This window comes from Heliangelus exortis, chromosome Z (assembly GCF_036169615.1).
Source record: "Heliangelus exortis chromosome Z, bHelExo1.hap1, whole genome shotgun sequence".
Classification (NCBI taxonomy): domain Eukaryota; kingdom Metazoa; phylum Chordata; class Aves; order Apodiformes; family Trochilidae; genus Heliangelus; species Heliangelus exortis.
Window position 1 is genome coordinate 26,016,187 of NC_092454.1, and position 16,985 is coordinate 26,033,171.

General features: G+C 36.8%; 1 protein-coding gene across 3 annotated transcripts in view; it reads right to left on the minus strand.

The window, feature by feature from the left end:
- Positions 1-16,985, minus strand: part of APC (APC regulator of WNT signaling pathway) — an 86,933-nt gene that overhangs the window by 40,386 nt on the left and 29,562 nt on the right. For all 3 annotated transcript variants that reach the window (XM_071731174.1, XM_071731176.1, XM_071731173.1), the window contains exons 2-3: positions 16,203-16,355; positions 585-669 (exon numbers count right to left, since the gene is read on the minus strand). In XM_071731174.1, coding sequence (XP_071587275.1) covers positions 585-669; positions 16,203-16,337 — 220 coding nt within the window. In that variant the 5' untranslated portion in view covers positions 16,338-16,355. The remainder of the gene's footprint in view (positions 1-584; positions 670-16,202; positions 16,356-16,985) is intronic.

Genomic DNA, 16,985 nt, shown 5'->3' on the forward strand with positions numbered 1-16,985 from the left:
CTAAATAGCTTCTTTCTGAGAGATACTGCAGATGCTTCACTATCACACGAATGATGACAACTCCATTCACCAAAGGCCTGCCAATACAGACACTCCCTATGACATTTCTGGTTCGGTGGCAGGGATAATGGATATATATAGGGAATTCGGACTTGCTTTGCACATATAATCTCCTCTAATGGGATGATGTGTGTTCCAGGACATGCTTTAGGGAAGAGAGCACAAATTCCAGTGAGGCGGCATGGAGAGGGTAGGGCATCCAAGCAAGTTTAAAAAAAAGATTTAAAAAAATCCATCATTAACTCAAACATATTTTTTCTGAATAACTGAATGACATGCAAGTGACAGCAAAAGCAATTTATATTATGCCCTAGGGTAACTGTAGCAAAAAGTATAAAAATGTAGGAACATAACTTTTTTTAGAGTATGTCTTTAAAAATCTCGGCAGAAATAACAGGCACTGAAACTACACCTAGCCATCAAGGTCAGCACTGGAAAGAAGATGCAGCTGTATAAGAAAATTTTATTCTGAAGAAAAAACTGAGAAACAAAGGAACCCACTTAAAACATAATCCTAGATTTACCTTTAAGTCGTTCTAGTAAGTCAATTTGTCCAGAAGACGCTATTGCCTCATCTTCAATACTTCCTTGCAGCTGTTTCAGCACCTCCTGTAAGAAATCAGGCTTAAAATAAGAGTTTAAGAAACTCTTAAAATAATAAACAACAAAGTAAATACATCTTACCTTGCCCTCAAGTGTGCATTTAAGTAACAGCTACTTACACATTAATGTAAACTGTGTTTCACGTGAGCAGTGATCAAGTGTTATAATTGTAACTGCTATCAAATATATTCTACAGTAGTACCCCAAGCACTGTCATAATATAAAGTATATCCTGAATACTCATGCTCTCTGGTATTCCAACCTACTGGCTTATTAAAAAGCTCTTCTCAAAGCAAATACCAGCTATCTTGAATTTACCAATGTAGAAATGGAGGCACAGATGAATTAAATTTCTCCATATGTATATGTAGATTTAAGCTTGTAAAAATAAAATCTGCATACATAACTAAAAATTATAAATTATCTTGAACACTGTACTTTTAAAACCTAAAAAACATCAGAGCAGAAGCGTCTCCCAGGATCTATATTCTGTGAGGCTTTAACACCACTGTACACCAGCAAAGACAGTCACATTGTTTTTTCAACTACTACTGCTACCCTCAAAAAAATGCTACCACCACCACACACTTTTGAGGAAAAGCCTCAGGATTACTTTATGGTCTCACATTATATGGTTTACTACTACTACTACCACCACCATCATGCCTGCAAGAGAGATTTAGAATGTCTTCATGCAGCTAAAGCTTAAAAGCCAAGAATATTGCTATGTGCTATGGAAACTATGTATGATAAAATTATACAGCTGAAGGAACATACTTCTAATGCAGAAAAAGATTCACATACTAAACAATATCTACACTAAAAGGGGACCATAAGCCCCCGGTGTCCCTAATGCTCAGTGGCCTAAATTCAGGTAGAAAACTAAATGCAAGTCAGTGAATGCTTTTTCCATACCATAATGGCAAATATTTCAATAGTAAAAATACACTGAAAAGACTGGCTGCAAGGCAAACAGCCCTTACAGGAATTTAAAATATAATTTTTCATGTTGTGACACAGAAAATATTTTTAGAAGCAGCAACAGTCAGGAAATGAAACCAACTCCAAAGAATGAAAGCTACTTCATACTTTTTATAGACTCTGTGCCCAGAATTGTACTTCTGTTCAGAATGAATGAATTTTAGACAATTTAAAACATCTCCACATCACCGTTTTGCTTTTTAAGTGTCTGGCATACCTGTCAATATTTGTGGTTCTTGCAATTTGTACAGAAGGTACCTTTTAAATACATTTTGCTGCTTTCAAAGGAAATAAAATGGCATCTACAACAACTCAAGATATTACTTAAAAAGACACACTACTGAGCTTTTCTATTCAAAGTGTTGTTCCTTGTACCAAAAATCAAAAAATCCTGCCCTACAAGTTGTACTTTTGTTCACGCTTCAGGGTGATCTCAGAGCATGAACTGAATTCAACCAAGGCAGCAGTCAAGACTGCTAATGGGCTTTCCCTCCATGCCTCCAGGCTGGAGCTAGTCCTCAACCAAAATTCCATGAAACATACATAGTATGCATGCTTGGTCCTCAATATAATTAATCTACAGATCTGCCTCTTGCTGTAATGCATGTTAATATTGGTGTAACCTTTAGAATCAAGACCGGTGTGATTAAATCACTACTCTTGGCATGACCACTCCACTGTGCTCGTGTTTTTAAGTACAATCAAGGGCATCCTCATTATCCATATGGCCCAGCCACCTCTTATAAGTAACATCTGCCTTGTCAGCAAAGTCAGACAAGGAAGTAATCTGGTGCTTATCAAAGAAGGACTTCTACATTATCTGACATAAGGTCAAGTAACATTTCTGGATGCTAGTCTTAGCTTAAAAGCCTAAAAGGACAATGTGGATACATGGAGTGATCTTGGAAGTTTTGCTGGCTTCTAAAAGAAGTGCCAGCTCAATTTAGAAATAGTCTATTAATCCTGTTCCTCTGAGAAATGCACCTTGGTGAGGGAAAAAGACTCCAGCCTAAAGATCTAACCCTCCAGTTTCCTTCTGAAGCCTCTTTCTCACCTCTCTGCATAGCAGTTCTGCTAGTTCAGAAATTATATGATCCGGGCACTGAAGATCATCTAGTTCCAAACCCCCTGAATGGGCAGGGACACCTTCCACCAGACCAGGTTGCTCAAGGCCCCATCCAACCTGTCCTTGAACACTGCCAGGGAGGGGGCACCACAACTTCCCTGGGTAGCCTGTTCCAGTGTCTCATCAACCTCATAGCAAAAAATTTCTTCCTAATGTCTAATCTAAATCTCCCCTCTTCAAGTTTTAAACCACCACCCCTTGTCCTCTCACTACACACCCATGTAAAAAGCCCTACCCAAGCTTTCTTGTAGGCCCCCTTCAGGTATTGGAAAGCTGCTATAAGGTCACCTCAGAGCCTCCTCTTCTCCAGGCTGAACAACCCCAACTCTCTCAGTCTATCTTTACAGGGGAGGTGCTCTGATCATTTTTGTGGTTCTCCTCTGGCTACACTCATAGAGGTCTATGTCCTTTTTATGCTGGGGACTCCAGAACTGGACACAGAACTCCAGGTGGGGTCTCACAAGAGCAGAGTCGAGGGGGAGAATCACCTCCCTTGACCTGCTGTCTGTGCTTCTTCTGATGCAGCCCAGGACACGGTTGGCTTTTTGGGTTGCAAGTACACACTGATGGCTCATGTTGAGCTTCTCATCCACCAGGATCCCCAAGTCCTTCTCCTCAGGGCTACCATCAATCCTTTCTCCTCCCAACCTGTATTTGTGCATGGGATTGCTTTGACCAGGTCAAAGTTATTTTCTCTACTTTTTTTCTGTAGTACCACTGCTAAGGTAACAATGCTGTTATGAGGCTTTTATCAGATTCAAACTCAATCAAGGCACATTCTGAAATCTAACCTGATGAAACAGACAAAGGCTTGAGAGGCACATGCAGCCCCTGGACCAGGTATTGGTGGAAAACGTGGCAGTGTTCTAAAACCAAAAACTGGGGAACTTACACTTTTACTTGAATAATGGAGCACAGAGATGTTTTCTGCTATTATGCTTTGGAGGAAACCAGGCAAATTATGTATTACTGTGATAATAAAATTTTTATTTATTCACTTACTGTAACTCTACAACTCAACACTAATGCTGTTTTCATGTAGTTCTCCCAAGATAATATATTAACACAGTGCTTTGAAATAGTAATTTTCTACAATAACCATACATTACATTTGATATAATGTCTGCTAATAGTATAAAATCTTCTCCAGAGGTTAACATGAATCAATTTAACTTAAGATAAATAAAACACTGTTTAGTTATACAAGTTTCCATAGTATTATTCCAAGCAAATCCTTTCCTGACTTGGTAGTGACTTATTGAAAGAATACACAAGCGTAACCTCTGTGAGGCAGGCTGCTCTTCTTTTGAAGAATTTAAGTAAAATTATTTTAATGATCACTCAAATATAACCTAGTTTGTCTTGTCCTGCTGCAGCAGCAGAAAGGACTGCTTTTGCAAATGGAGTTGGCCCTACAACTCATCATCAGTTTCTGTCTTCCCAGTCTGTGGACTGTGAATTACAGAAACAATGTCAATTTATTATTCTTTGGTGGTGGTGTTGTCTTTGGTTTTGTTTGGACACTATGAATATAGCCCTGACTTTACAACTACTTTATGAATAATTAAATAAAAATGTTCTGATCTATCAGCAACTAAATGGAACACCACTGAGAAGGAAAGAACCTTAAGCTGAAGTACATCAGCCTGCTAGGAGTTGTAAATTAAATTGCTTAGGGCTGTGAACTGACCCATGGAGTTCATAAAGAAAGTAAACAGAGGAGCAACACTAAAAATGCCAGATTACAAATCCCAATGATTTTAGATTTAGAAGAATCTTCAGTTTTTGAGATCTGTAAGTATAAATACTCATTTTTGGAAATATTTCAAAATAAGGTGTCTGTAAAAAGACATTCTGGTTTAGACACAGACCTTTCCTTTGGCAGGAAAAGGAGCACCAACGACAGTCCAGACAAATCAGATACATTTGGTCTTCTGTAAATGCTGCTCACTTCCCTGCTTCCTACCCCCTCCCTTTAAACAGAGTAAGCTTTAGTACTTGCATTCCCTTTTCTAAAAGTTGTGTAGTCAGCAAATCCCAATATATATGACAATATGAATATATGAATGTTTCAGTATGCGTATACATTTCAAAAGATTTCCAACAAAAGCTATTTTATCAATCGTTTTTTAGTAATACACTCTCCACGTCTCTTCCTTCTCTTCCTCCTTTTTAACTAATACTTATACTTGGGCCCATACTTGGACATTCGTTTTATCTACATATATGTGCACACATAGATTTCATTGTGTGTTTCTTTCAGTGTCTGTAAAAAAAACCCTGATCGAGTTATGTTTCGATTTAGGGTTTTTATAGCTTATGCTTGCCTTGGCTACCACTACATTTAAAATATTTGAGCATGAAAAACAGGTTTATCTGCACAAATATTTTAAGTGTTTACAATTTCAGATAGTAATTGAACATCTTAGCACCATATAGGATGGGAATATGCATACTGCATTACTATTATATTTAACCGAATCAGCAGTATTTTTACAAGATAATATTTCTCACATTTGCACTCTAAACTGAAAGTAATTTTTCATGTTCAGACCAGTGTCATACATTGTTTCAACTAATATTTGTTTAAAAGGACAGACATCACTAAAATTCAACAAAAACATTAGATGTCCCAGTGGAGCTAGCAGACACCAGAATACAATTTTCTCTGCATTTGTGGATAGCATAAACATAAGCTCAAGGCCTTACATGACATTTCATAACTACATGAACTTGACAGAGCCTTAATACTACCACACAAAGTACAACATTAACAGAGTTTGAGTGAGAGCTACAGAAGAAGCCCTTAACTTCTATACATTTTGGCACTATTTAATCAAGCTTGGTGTGAGTCCTTCTAATTGCCTGAAGCACCAACCTCTCTCATTGCTCAGCCCTGTAGCCAGGTCCAAATTATAAAAGCAATGATGACAGCACTGCTGACTGAGGTGAAACACTGGAGCAACTCAACTTTTAACCTTGTAGAAAGAGAAGAGCAATGCTTATCTGAAATGATGTTGTTCATTTTAGTTTAAAACAATGTCATTTTCTAAAAGAAAAATACTTGCTTGGCACCACAATGCTCAAGAGCTGTCACTTGCTGTAACCAAGTGCTGAAGCGAGTGCTAAGTTTTGAGTACAAGCCTGCTGTCAGATCAACTGATCTTGTTACCTGATTTTACGCTCAGAAAGAATGCTGTCTGAAGCAATGTCATTGACTATACATACAACACCAGCTCAATTTCACCTAAATGCTAATTAAAAAAAAAAAATAAATTCTATTTCCTGAATTTGGATTCTCATAGAACCTTTAGTGTTGCAATGATCATGTTAAAAATACTACTTAATGTGAAATCATACCAACAAACTTAAAAAGATGCAAATCAAACTCAGTTTAATGCTACTCAGTTTAATGTTGCCTCTGCTGCTTAAACAAATTCACTGATATTTTAAGTGTCTGTAAAATGCTAAATCACATATTTTAGTTCCCAAGAACCTGGAAAGAGTTCTTTACAAATGTCTGTGCAGCCACTGAACAGAAGTATCTTCCAGAATTCAAAATTGGATTCTATTTGTAAAAATCAGTTCATCTTATGGGATTTTCTTTAGCTCACACATTAGAATTTGTCAAATGACCAACATATTCTAATAGCTTCAAAATTACTTGTATTGCTAGAAAATCTTATCCACTGCACTGTCCCTTGCACATCTACAGTACTAACAGTACTCTGCCTTCCCACATCACAAGCCTGGTGTGACATCTCCTTTACATGCCTTAAGACTGACATCACCTCTCCCCTAATGGAAAGCATAGGTGTATGAGGCACCACAAAAATATTCTGTACATGACAATTCCAACTGAGACTAATCAGAAAAAATATTTTCTATGCTAACCATGATTACTGTTTTCCCTAGAAAGACTTCATAAGTTCAAGCTTCTCTGGGGTCGGTCTCTTCCCCCAGGCAGCTATCAGCAGGACAAGAGGGCATGGACTTGAGCTCTGCCAGGGGAGGTTTAGGTTAGATATTAGGAAAAAAAATCTTTACAGAGGTGGTGATCAGGCATTGGAATGGGCTGCCCACGGAGGTGGTGGATTTGCCATCCCTGGAGGTTTTTAAGAAGAGGCTGATGTGGCACTCAGTGCCATGGTCTGGTAAAGAAGTTCCTTTTTTTCCTGCAGACTACATTCCTGTCAAGAAGTAGCTTCCAAGAGAAATACTTCAGCCTCAAGAGATCATTACATAAAAAAGTATTATTTTATGTAAGTATATATTTTAATCCTTACTATGGGCACTCAGCATGCTAACTTTGGAAGGTTTTTTTTTTAGAATTGGTAAAATTGTATAATAGGGTGTACAAATAAGCTGACAAAATCAGGCCAGCCCTTAAAGCTGATATTTCCATAATATTGTAATGTGCAAACTCAAATAAAATGCATTTTAAGACTTGTTTTTTTGGTGGTATCTTTTCCATCTGAAGAGCAAAAAAAGTAAATTCAAATTCTATTGTGTAAATCATTACAAACTAAGGTTTTTTAGTGCTACAAGCAAACAACAGATCTGGGAGTAGGATTCAGTGCAATATCCCCACCATTGAAAACTGACACAAGTATTGCACAGTATTGTCTTTAATTTGTACTTTCAATTCATTGTTTCTCATAGTTTCCTTCTCAAAAGCAAAAAACTTAGTACACAAAGCACTCATTTGCCACTTTGCACCTTGGGCTGTTCTTCAAAATACTTTTGGTTCCTTCTACAATTCCTTGTATTGACTGCTTGTAATTTATGTTCCTGTGTAAAGATTCCCCAGAGCTGTGCCACAACAAAATTCAGTCAAGTATCAAAGAAATCAAGACAAAGCCTCTACTGTGTGTCAGACAAAGCATGTATCAAAACAAGATCTAAAAACTGGAAGCTTACAGAAAAAACACAAGCTCTGTTAACCCAGCAGAGCACACAGTACCACAAATAAGTCCCAGGATCCAGGAGGGAGAAGTATTATAAAAATCTTAACTTTGGCCATGTCAGCTAGAACACTGAAAAATCAGTCAGTCAAAATGAAGTTGACTCATTTGAGTTGGCTGGAAGATGCACAGAAACAATGCCAGACCAAGGGCAGATTCAACACAGGCACCACTTTCTGAGGTACACTACTTGCATAGCAACGAGCAAATGAAAAACAGGGTAGAAAGTTCTCATCAGTTGGTGACACACTGGCTATTTAAAGAGAGAAAATTTATGTTCAACTGCTGCTAGTAGCAAGCAGAAGTTGGTTTGTTTTTTTTTTTATTACCATCTGTATCTGTGTGAAAAGGATCCTTCTCTAAATAGCTGTAAGCCAGGCATGCACTGGCAGAACTAGAATGAATGATGTGAAGAAAACGAATGCTGGAACTCAGTAAATAATGGTAATGTGTCCACAGCTTCATAGCAGCATGGGATTAACACCACAGCACAATCGCGACACTTTGCAACTGCTTCATAAATTGCAAAGAAATTATAGGACCACACTGGCAGCTGAAATGACTGACACGTGTAATAAATGTATTTCAATGTAACAAACACTTTAAAAAATTATCGTAATATAATATATTTCTAGAATAACCTAACAACTCTTATTTCTACCTTCTCATCAATTCTTCTGCCATTCAAATGTTCCCACGGCAAAGACCTGCAATGCAAAAAAACCCTTGTTTCTTTTCTACTTTTTATCTGATAATGTTACTCAGTGTCCCTTAGATCTGGTATTGAGGGAAACTGATCATTCTATATTAACTTTTCTCATGCTATTTATTATCTTCTAGGACTCAACAACCTTCTTCCCCCCTTAATCCCCTCTCTCCTCCTGAAAAATCCCCTTCTAGTCAATCATGCCATTTAACGAAGCTTTTCAAATGACTTAGATTTTTTTACAGCAATACTAATTCAACCTCTGAGTTGAGGTTCTTCAAAACAGGACTGAACTTCTGGATGCAGCACCTGCCCACTCTGATATAATTACAGCTTTTGTGTTTTCCTACCTACACTCAGTAATTCCCAATTACTGACTGACCTTTTGATTCCAAACTTAAAAAGTAACCTGACAATTTGTGGAAAAAAAAATACATTCTCAGGTATTTTCAGCATCTGTAAGACCTCTTTCTGTGTTGTTGCCATGATAATTTAGAATCCCTAATTAAGCATATAAAGTTAGGGCTGTTTTCCATTGTAAGTTTTTTACATTTTGAAGTACTGATTTGAATTTGCTATATATTCCAATCCAATCACTCAATACCATGAGATTCTCCTGCAGCTCTTCACATTCTATTAATTTTCAGCACACAAAATCATGAGTCAAACTTTTTAATCTTAAATCTTTTTTTTTTCAGATAACTTATGAACATGTTGCAAAAACACAGGCCACAGAAGAAATCTCCCTCAATCACTAATGGTTAAATACATAAAACACCTCCAAGTGACTATTCTGCTCTTCATTTTCTACCCTGAAGTTGGATAGCAATTAGAGAACCTTCCAAATCAGTTGGAAGTTCTTCAGAAGACTTTGATGAGGGATATTACTAAACTCATCACAGAAATCCAACTAAACTCATCAGTTCCAATATTGCTTACCTCCTTCTTAAGCTATGCTTCTCCTTAAGAAAAAAAATGTTACCTTTCTGCCTGTTCTCTACTGATGTAATTGTCTGTTCTCTGCTGTGGTTCCTGATGTGTCCATTACAAACTCATGCTTGCAGGTCTGTAGATCAGCGATTTTTTCCTAAATATTTTTCTTAAAAAATGGAATCACATCTGCCACCTTTGGTAAATTGCATGCTGTGGCTGTTTGAATCACAGAATGCAGGTCTTGATCTGTGTCTGACCATCCCAAGTGGCTGTTACATACTGAAGGACTTAAACACGTAAAGGATCCTGCAGGGAAATCATACATACACACACAGGTTTGATAAAACAATGCAGATTGATGCAGATGTCTGTGTGGCAGAAAAAAAGAAAGTTTTTTCAGTTTGAATTCTCGTTTGACCAGGTATCTATCATTGTCAACAGACAACAAATAAAGGAAGATATGTAAGAAAGCAAGTGGAAACATGCTGGTGAAGAATCTGAGGGGCCAGGGGATACCTGACTAGCAGAGGATGTCTCTTGATCAGTAAGGTTGATGTAGCATGGAATACACAGAGAAAAGCTTTCACTAAGAAGCCATGCTTGCTGAATGGCTGCAATGAGGTTACCTACCATAGAATAACCTCAGGGACTATGAACAACCAGGCAATTACTGCCTGACAAGCTGATTAAGACCTTTGACAGAAGGGAAATTATTTGCATGACATAAGTATTAAAGTATCTAGATCTCATGATCGCCCAAATAATTTATCCTCTTTCTTATTTTGTAGTCTGCTCTCTCTCTAAAGCCAAAGGGGTCATACCTCAATCCTTCCAACTGCTGGAGAGGGTGGAACAGATTATACAGTACAGCTGACAGTTCAGCAATTTCATAATCAAGATGCCTTCAAACACTTGGGTGAATATAATTTCTCACATTTCACTACATCTGTTTTAACCCTTTGTTCTTGTTGAGACAGGGATGAATTAAATTTGAGAAAGCATCCATCCACTGGGATGTTTTCTGCACAGTAGGGAAATGTCTCTAAACCTCTATATACGCAGTAGCTGTGGAGAAATCACAACACTGATTTCAGTTCATGAAGAAAATATTATCCACTATGTTGTATATGACTTGAACTCTTAGCAGAAATAAGAGCACACCAGGTAAAACAGATCACTTGGAAATCAGATTTCCAGTGACAGTTCTAGATATTATGCTAACACTCTAATGTGTAAGAGGATGCACAAAGAAATGCCTATCATACTAAATTCTAAGTTTCAAATAAAACTTCTCAAGATACCCTGCACACATTACTATGTGTAGCCTATTCACTAGCAGCAATTCCAGATCAAGTATATCTATTTTAACATAAGCATTTCTGTGTACTGAATGCTTTGCTTTCATGGCTTAACATAATTCTTCAGTTATTTTTTTTATTTCTGCATAGCTTGGTGAAACATTTCATTGTTTGTGATACCAACTAGAAATCTTTTCTCCAAAGAAAAAATTAAAAGGGGAAAAGGTGATGGTGAAGCTACAAACACTCTCCTTAGAGAATGATGGATAAGTTCTGTCATACGACACAGTAACTATTCCCAGCAAAATGTACAATGTCTGGTATCTCAGAAAAATACCACAGATTTCTGAAGATGGGGTTGCTATCATTAGTATGAATTCAAATGTATTTACTTACCATCTACCTGTGGAACCCATAGCTACAGACAGGATAGATAGATAGGCACTACATAGTATATATCACATAACAGAACTGCTCAGCTGTGTGTATCAAAAGGTCTTTGTGAACATCCTAGGCTTCAAATTTTAATTTGCAAGCACATGGCTTACCATCATACAGTGAACTAAAAATTCTTCTGCCAGTTACAATAGCATCTCTTAGCCCATCCTGTTGCTTTACAGTGAAGATCATTAAACACTGACGATCAGAGACTGCTTATGAAAATAAATTAGGTTTTCAAGGGAAAATATCAAGAAATGGTGGCTAAGAAGACAGTATGACCATAAAATGAGGTCTGGTGAGTTGAAAGAAAAAGTGAATACCGACTTACCTAATCATGGAGACATCTCATAAAAGTAGTCAGTCACACATTTCAAAAAAGACAATACCTCAGCAGCCATTTTAAAGCAATTCTTATATTTTTATGCAAGGGAGGTAAGATTTCAAATACTAACAGTACCCTTTGTGTTGCTATAAGTGTAAACTTCTTAAAAAAGGATGTGATTCAACCACTGGTATACCTGATATAAAGAAGCAAGAACTTTGGGTTTTGTTTGGTTTTTTGTTTTGTTTTGTATTTTTTGTTTTGTTTTTTCTTGTTTTAAACACTTATTGCTTATAGATCACAAAATGCTGCTTCCACAGAGGCTGACAAAGATTTCATGTCCAGAAAGCGTAACAGCATCAAAACAAACATTTAAACATTTCAATCCAGTCAGTTATGGAACATTCTGAACATCAGTCTTCTCTTTTTATAAACAAATCTATGCTAACAAGCTCCAGGCTAGAAGCAGTACATTTTCCAGGATCCCTCTTTTTAATGAAACAAGCAAGCTACTGTAACTGTTAGGTTGCTAACTTGCTAGTCCTGCTAAGGATTTGCATATTCATCCCTTCAAACCATCATAAAATTATATTACAGGAAGTTATAATTGCAGGTAGATCAAAATGCTAGTTAATATCACATGTCAGTCAGATGTACAAAGACACAAGCTTCCTCGTGACATCATCATGACAGAAACATGATGAAGAACAGGCACCATGGCATCTTTAGCACACTGTTTATCTTTGATTCTGCTATTTGAGTATTCATTAATCAACCTCACAAAGTATGCGCAACACTGCACTAAATCTGGGTTATTAATATCTTGTATGCTTAATATTTCTTTTGAAACCACACTGAATTATCTTATCTTAGCACTGTGAAAAAACATTCAAAATCAAAATCCTCAAAATATTTTGGCGCTTGCTTTTTCATTTAGACAAAATAATTTCCAATTCAACATAACAGAATCACAATGCTTATTACCCTGCTGTCTACTTGGTGGAAGAAATTGACAAACACCATTCAAGTCAAAAATAAACCATACTTTGGACATGTGCTGGACAGGATAGTAACTAGATCCCTAGGACTTTGTCTTTTAAACCTGATTTTCTTGAAACAAATAAACAAAAGAACCAAGAAAACCTACAGGACATGATTAAAACTAAAATCTTTATATGAGGACAATGATCTTCCAAAGAATCGCCCTCCATGAAACAAAAAATAACAAGTGTGTATTTACCTGGTTGGTCAGAACATTTCTCAAAATGTTCAAAAAAAAGTTTCTCAAAAAAACAAACAAACAAAAAAAAAACAAAAAACCAACCAAACAAAAAAGAGACATTTTGCCCCAACAAGCATCACATATAATAAATAATGAAGATGGCTTCCTTACACCAGTTGACACACATTACTCATTTGCTGTAGAATCCAAGCACACAGAGTGAGTGGGGAAACCAGGCATGATGCTCCTTTTTTGCTGCTTCCAGAATACTGAAAGTTATGTTGCATACACCTATTTTCCCCAAAGAAGAATGTTATATGAATCAGCTATAACAGAAAAACCAAATGAGAACACCCCATTCTTATCAGAACAATCCTTGTCTTTTACAAGAACCAGGCAGAAGAGTCTGACCAAGTCAGTCTCCTACTTTTACATGCACAAAATAATACAGCTGACGTTAGACCGCTCTTTATCTCTTCAACACTTTAGGATGCTTTGATTTAAAATAAGTTCATTTTTTTCTAGGTTTGTCCAAAGTCTGTGTTTTATGCAGTTACTGTTACTACCTATATCTTAACACTGAAACTGTTTTTTTTTTTCATTTATGAGACAACATCATTATTTCATTAACGATCAAACAGCATATTTGTTGATTTAAGGAGAACATTCTATCAGACCAGACTGCTGTATTTTATCTGACAGTGAGCCAATAGTAACAACTGAATTTCCTAAATTAGTTATAATACTCGGAGGGATTTCTTTTGTTTGAACACTTAATCCCTAGGACAACACAAATTAAAAAACAAAGTGGACACTGTTTTACTTATCATTTTGGCACTCTAGTTATCACATTTATCTTTGTTTACTCATCATGTTGTTTTCTGGTCAGCAAGTGGACAATTTGCACTTGAATGAAATTTAGCTTTAAATACAAAGTGTTCAAACATTGTTCTTATGTAGGTCAGTAATAGTTTATAATAAATACATGTACAAGATGAGCTCATGTTAAGCTTTTAATTCCAGTATGATTACCTTATATTCCTGAAATGGAGCGACTATAAAGATGAGACATGCTTACACAACATTTCAACATGAATACTTGCAAAATCATTATCTTTAAAGATATGATATTGTCCTTAAAACGCCCTTCCCAACTTTTTCCTTTCACAACCAGTTAAAGAATGTAAGACACAAAGAAGAGACACAAGCAAACATGTTAACACTCCAAAGAATCATTGTGAGATGTTTCTGCACTAGTCTACAAATAAAAATTAATGATGCAAGTACAGTGATGCTTGCCACAGAATCATAGCTTATTTTCCCCACAGCAGCTCCACCTTTCCTGCAAGTATGTGGGATTCTGCTTGATGTGAGGAGCTGCTACAGCTCAGTGACAAACATGATTCCAAAAGACTGTTACTTCCAAAATATTTGAAAATTCAGCTACATATATGGTAGCCAAAAGCCCTTCCATCTCCACTGCTTTGGTTCTGCCAGTTACTTTTGTTCTAGTTATCTCTAATTATGGCACCAGAACTATAGAAACCATGCAGTTTCTTTCAGTGGAACAAAGACACCAAAAGCTTGCAAAACTGAAATTATCTTCTGATTAAAAAGATTCCTGCAGTGATCCTTCACCCAGCAGGCGGCAAGATCATTCCTAGATCGTCCTGTAGGTTCCAGTCAAGTCAAATCCACACTTCAGTCCTTTCCAAATACATGTGAAACAAACAAGGGAAAGAAGCTTTTTTGTTTAGGTGCTGGAGCAAGCACTCCCGAGCAATATAGTGGATTAGGATTTTCTTCATAAAGCACAGATTTTAGAAAACCCAAATTAATCTGAACAATCTCCTTCTCAACCCTCCCTCAAATTAAAAGGAAACATATTGAGTTTGATATTTTAGTTGGAGGCTTTTTAGGACAAATGCTTTTAAGTCCAGAATGGTATTTCAGGAGAGAAAAAATGTGACACCTACTCTTAATATGCTTGTAAGCACTCCTCTGTGAGCATGATAGAGCCACTTTCCATATGGCGGTGTGCCAGGTTTGAAGTAAGGACAGAAAGCTTTTCCACATCTCAAATTAATGCCCCAGAAACCAGCTTATACATCTGGTCTGTCTCTAGGTCAGGGAAAATTTAATTATCTACACAAAAGAAAAAAGAACTGTATGGGGACAAAGTAAAAAAACTGTATGGGGACAAAATAGAATGAACTGTATGGGGACAAAGAAGGGAAAAAAGACATTTTTGCTCCCTTATTTGAGGCTGCAATTAGAGGGAGGGAAGTGCCTGAAAAATCTGTTATAATTTTATATCCTAAGAAACAGAGTATAAATGAAAGAACTAGCAACTGCTAATGCCAACCAGTATCTCAAGTAGCTGGTGCAATGGAGTATAATTGCATTTCAATTTAGATATCAGAGACATTGTCATTTTACACTGCAATGCAAGGATTAAGTATATTTGAAAAATGTGTGCTTCTTTCAAGTGTTGTAACTAGTGGCAGTGCTTCAAAACAAAAGAAAATTTTTCTTCTTTCAGTGAATATACAGGTCACAACTTACAGGCTGGAGGAAAAGAAAGCTCAGTTCAAAGTATCTTTAATTGCTATATTAAACAGACTACTGTATTTAAAAGAATGAAGATTAATTATAGTGGAACAGTTCATCTCTGACATAAAAATACGGAAGAAAAGAGAGAGATATACAAACATTTAGTATTTAGAATATGCCTACCCTAATACTGGAGCATATGCAGAGATACCAACCATTCTGAGCCATACTAACTGAGATAGCAAAAGCAGACTGGTTTTACCAGCTGTTAGCAGAAAGCAGCAGGATTTGTCAGCTTAGGAAGAGCATTAACGCAGTGATAATGCTTGTGAAATTCCACCTTGGTCCCATATCATGGATCACATGGATGCAGCTGTGTATTTGTCTTCCCACTGATAAAAATCCATCCGAATTCCAGCCGAGACTAGTGTTTCCTCCTGGATAGGTGTCAGCTCTGAAAGCATATACCTAGCCATAGACCCCAGATGGACAGAACTGGGTGAAATTAATCATTATTAAATTCTCAAATATAATTTAGGCTTTGGGAGAGGCTGGAGAACTTGTGGTCTTTATTTTATAAAAAGCTCTTAAATACTGTAACTACAGTAAGCTCCCAAACCTTTCAACTTACCTTTAAACACTCCAGTCTCTCACACACTTTCAAGAGCTGAACAATGCTTGCTTTGTCAAACTATGCCAGCAGACTGGACTTCTGACCAGTAAGTACAGCAGTGCTAAAATGGTAATCTTTACCATGACACACCAGGAAAGAAGCTATGAAAACTGGAATCTGTTTCTAAAATACTGTTTTGGAATAGTTCCATTATAAAATAAAAATAAAAATGATTCTTCACTAGTTCTCCCTTACACAGCCTGGAGAAAGACTTCTATAGGAATCTAAAAGCACACAGAACTTGTTGAGCAACTACCAGTCCATGACACAAAAGGCAGTAACAGAAACACTGATGCACACAGCCACAGAGCTTGCAATACCTTCATATTAGATGCCTCTGTTTCCAGTTTTGTTAGGTGATTGGAGTTATCCTCTAGCTCTTGCCGAAGGTTGGAGTTCTCCATCTTTAATGCCTCAACTTGCTTTAACAATTGATCATATGAAGCTGCAGCCATCCTGGGCTACTCTTGGCCCTAAAAAAAAAAGTAAAAGAAAAATATTAAATTCAAGCATTTTAGATTCAGTAAGCATCTCTTTCTCATTTACTGCTGAACTTTCTAAACATTTAATTTAAAACCATTAAACCAACCCATTAATGCCTAGAACTAATGCCAGTTCAAAGACTTCTTTTCAGTGGGCTTTCATTTGACACACATGATTAAGCAAATGAAAAAGGTCCATTAACAACTGTCTTAGGTACGAGGGTAAGTCAGAATACATGTAAGCATCATACATAACAGCATCGAACACCATCATACAAAAGCACTATTTGCACTTCAGTTCTAACACTAAAGAACTATGCAGATTATAGGTCATATTTTGGGGTAGATAACAAGCATCATCAACCAAAAGTAAGAAAAGAAGCTTAAATACACCTGTATGTTAAATAAGTATGGATCCAGTTTCTGAAGGGGAAGTTTGTTTTGGTTTGTTTACTCCCCGCCCTGCCCCAAGTTCCTAAGCTTTCTGTTGTGTATTTTATTTTTGTAACATGGAAGTAGGACATTGCCACTAAGAAATAGCATTCTGCCACTGACTAGCAGTCATTTCCTGATTTATTCAAATGGCGAAACTTGCTACATGGGTTTTCAGGGGGGAAAAAA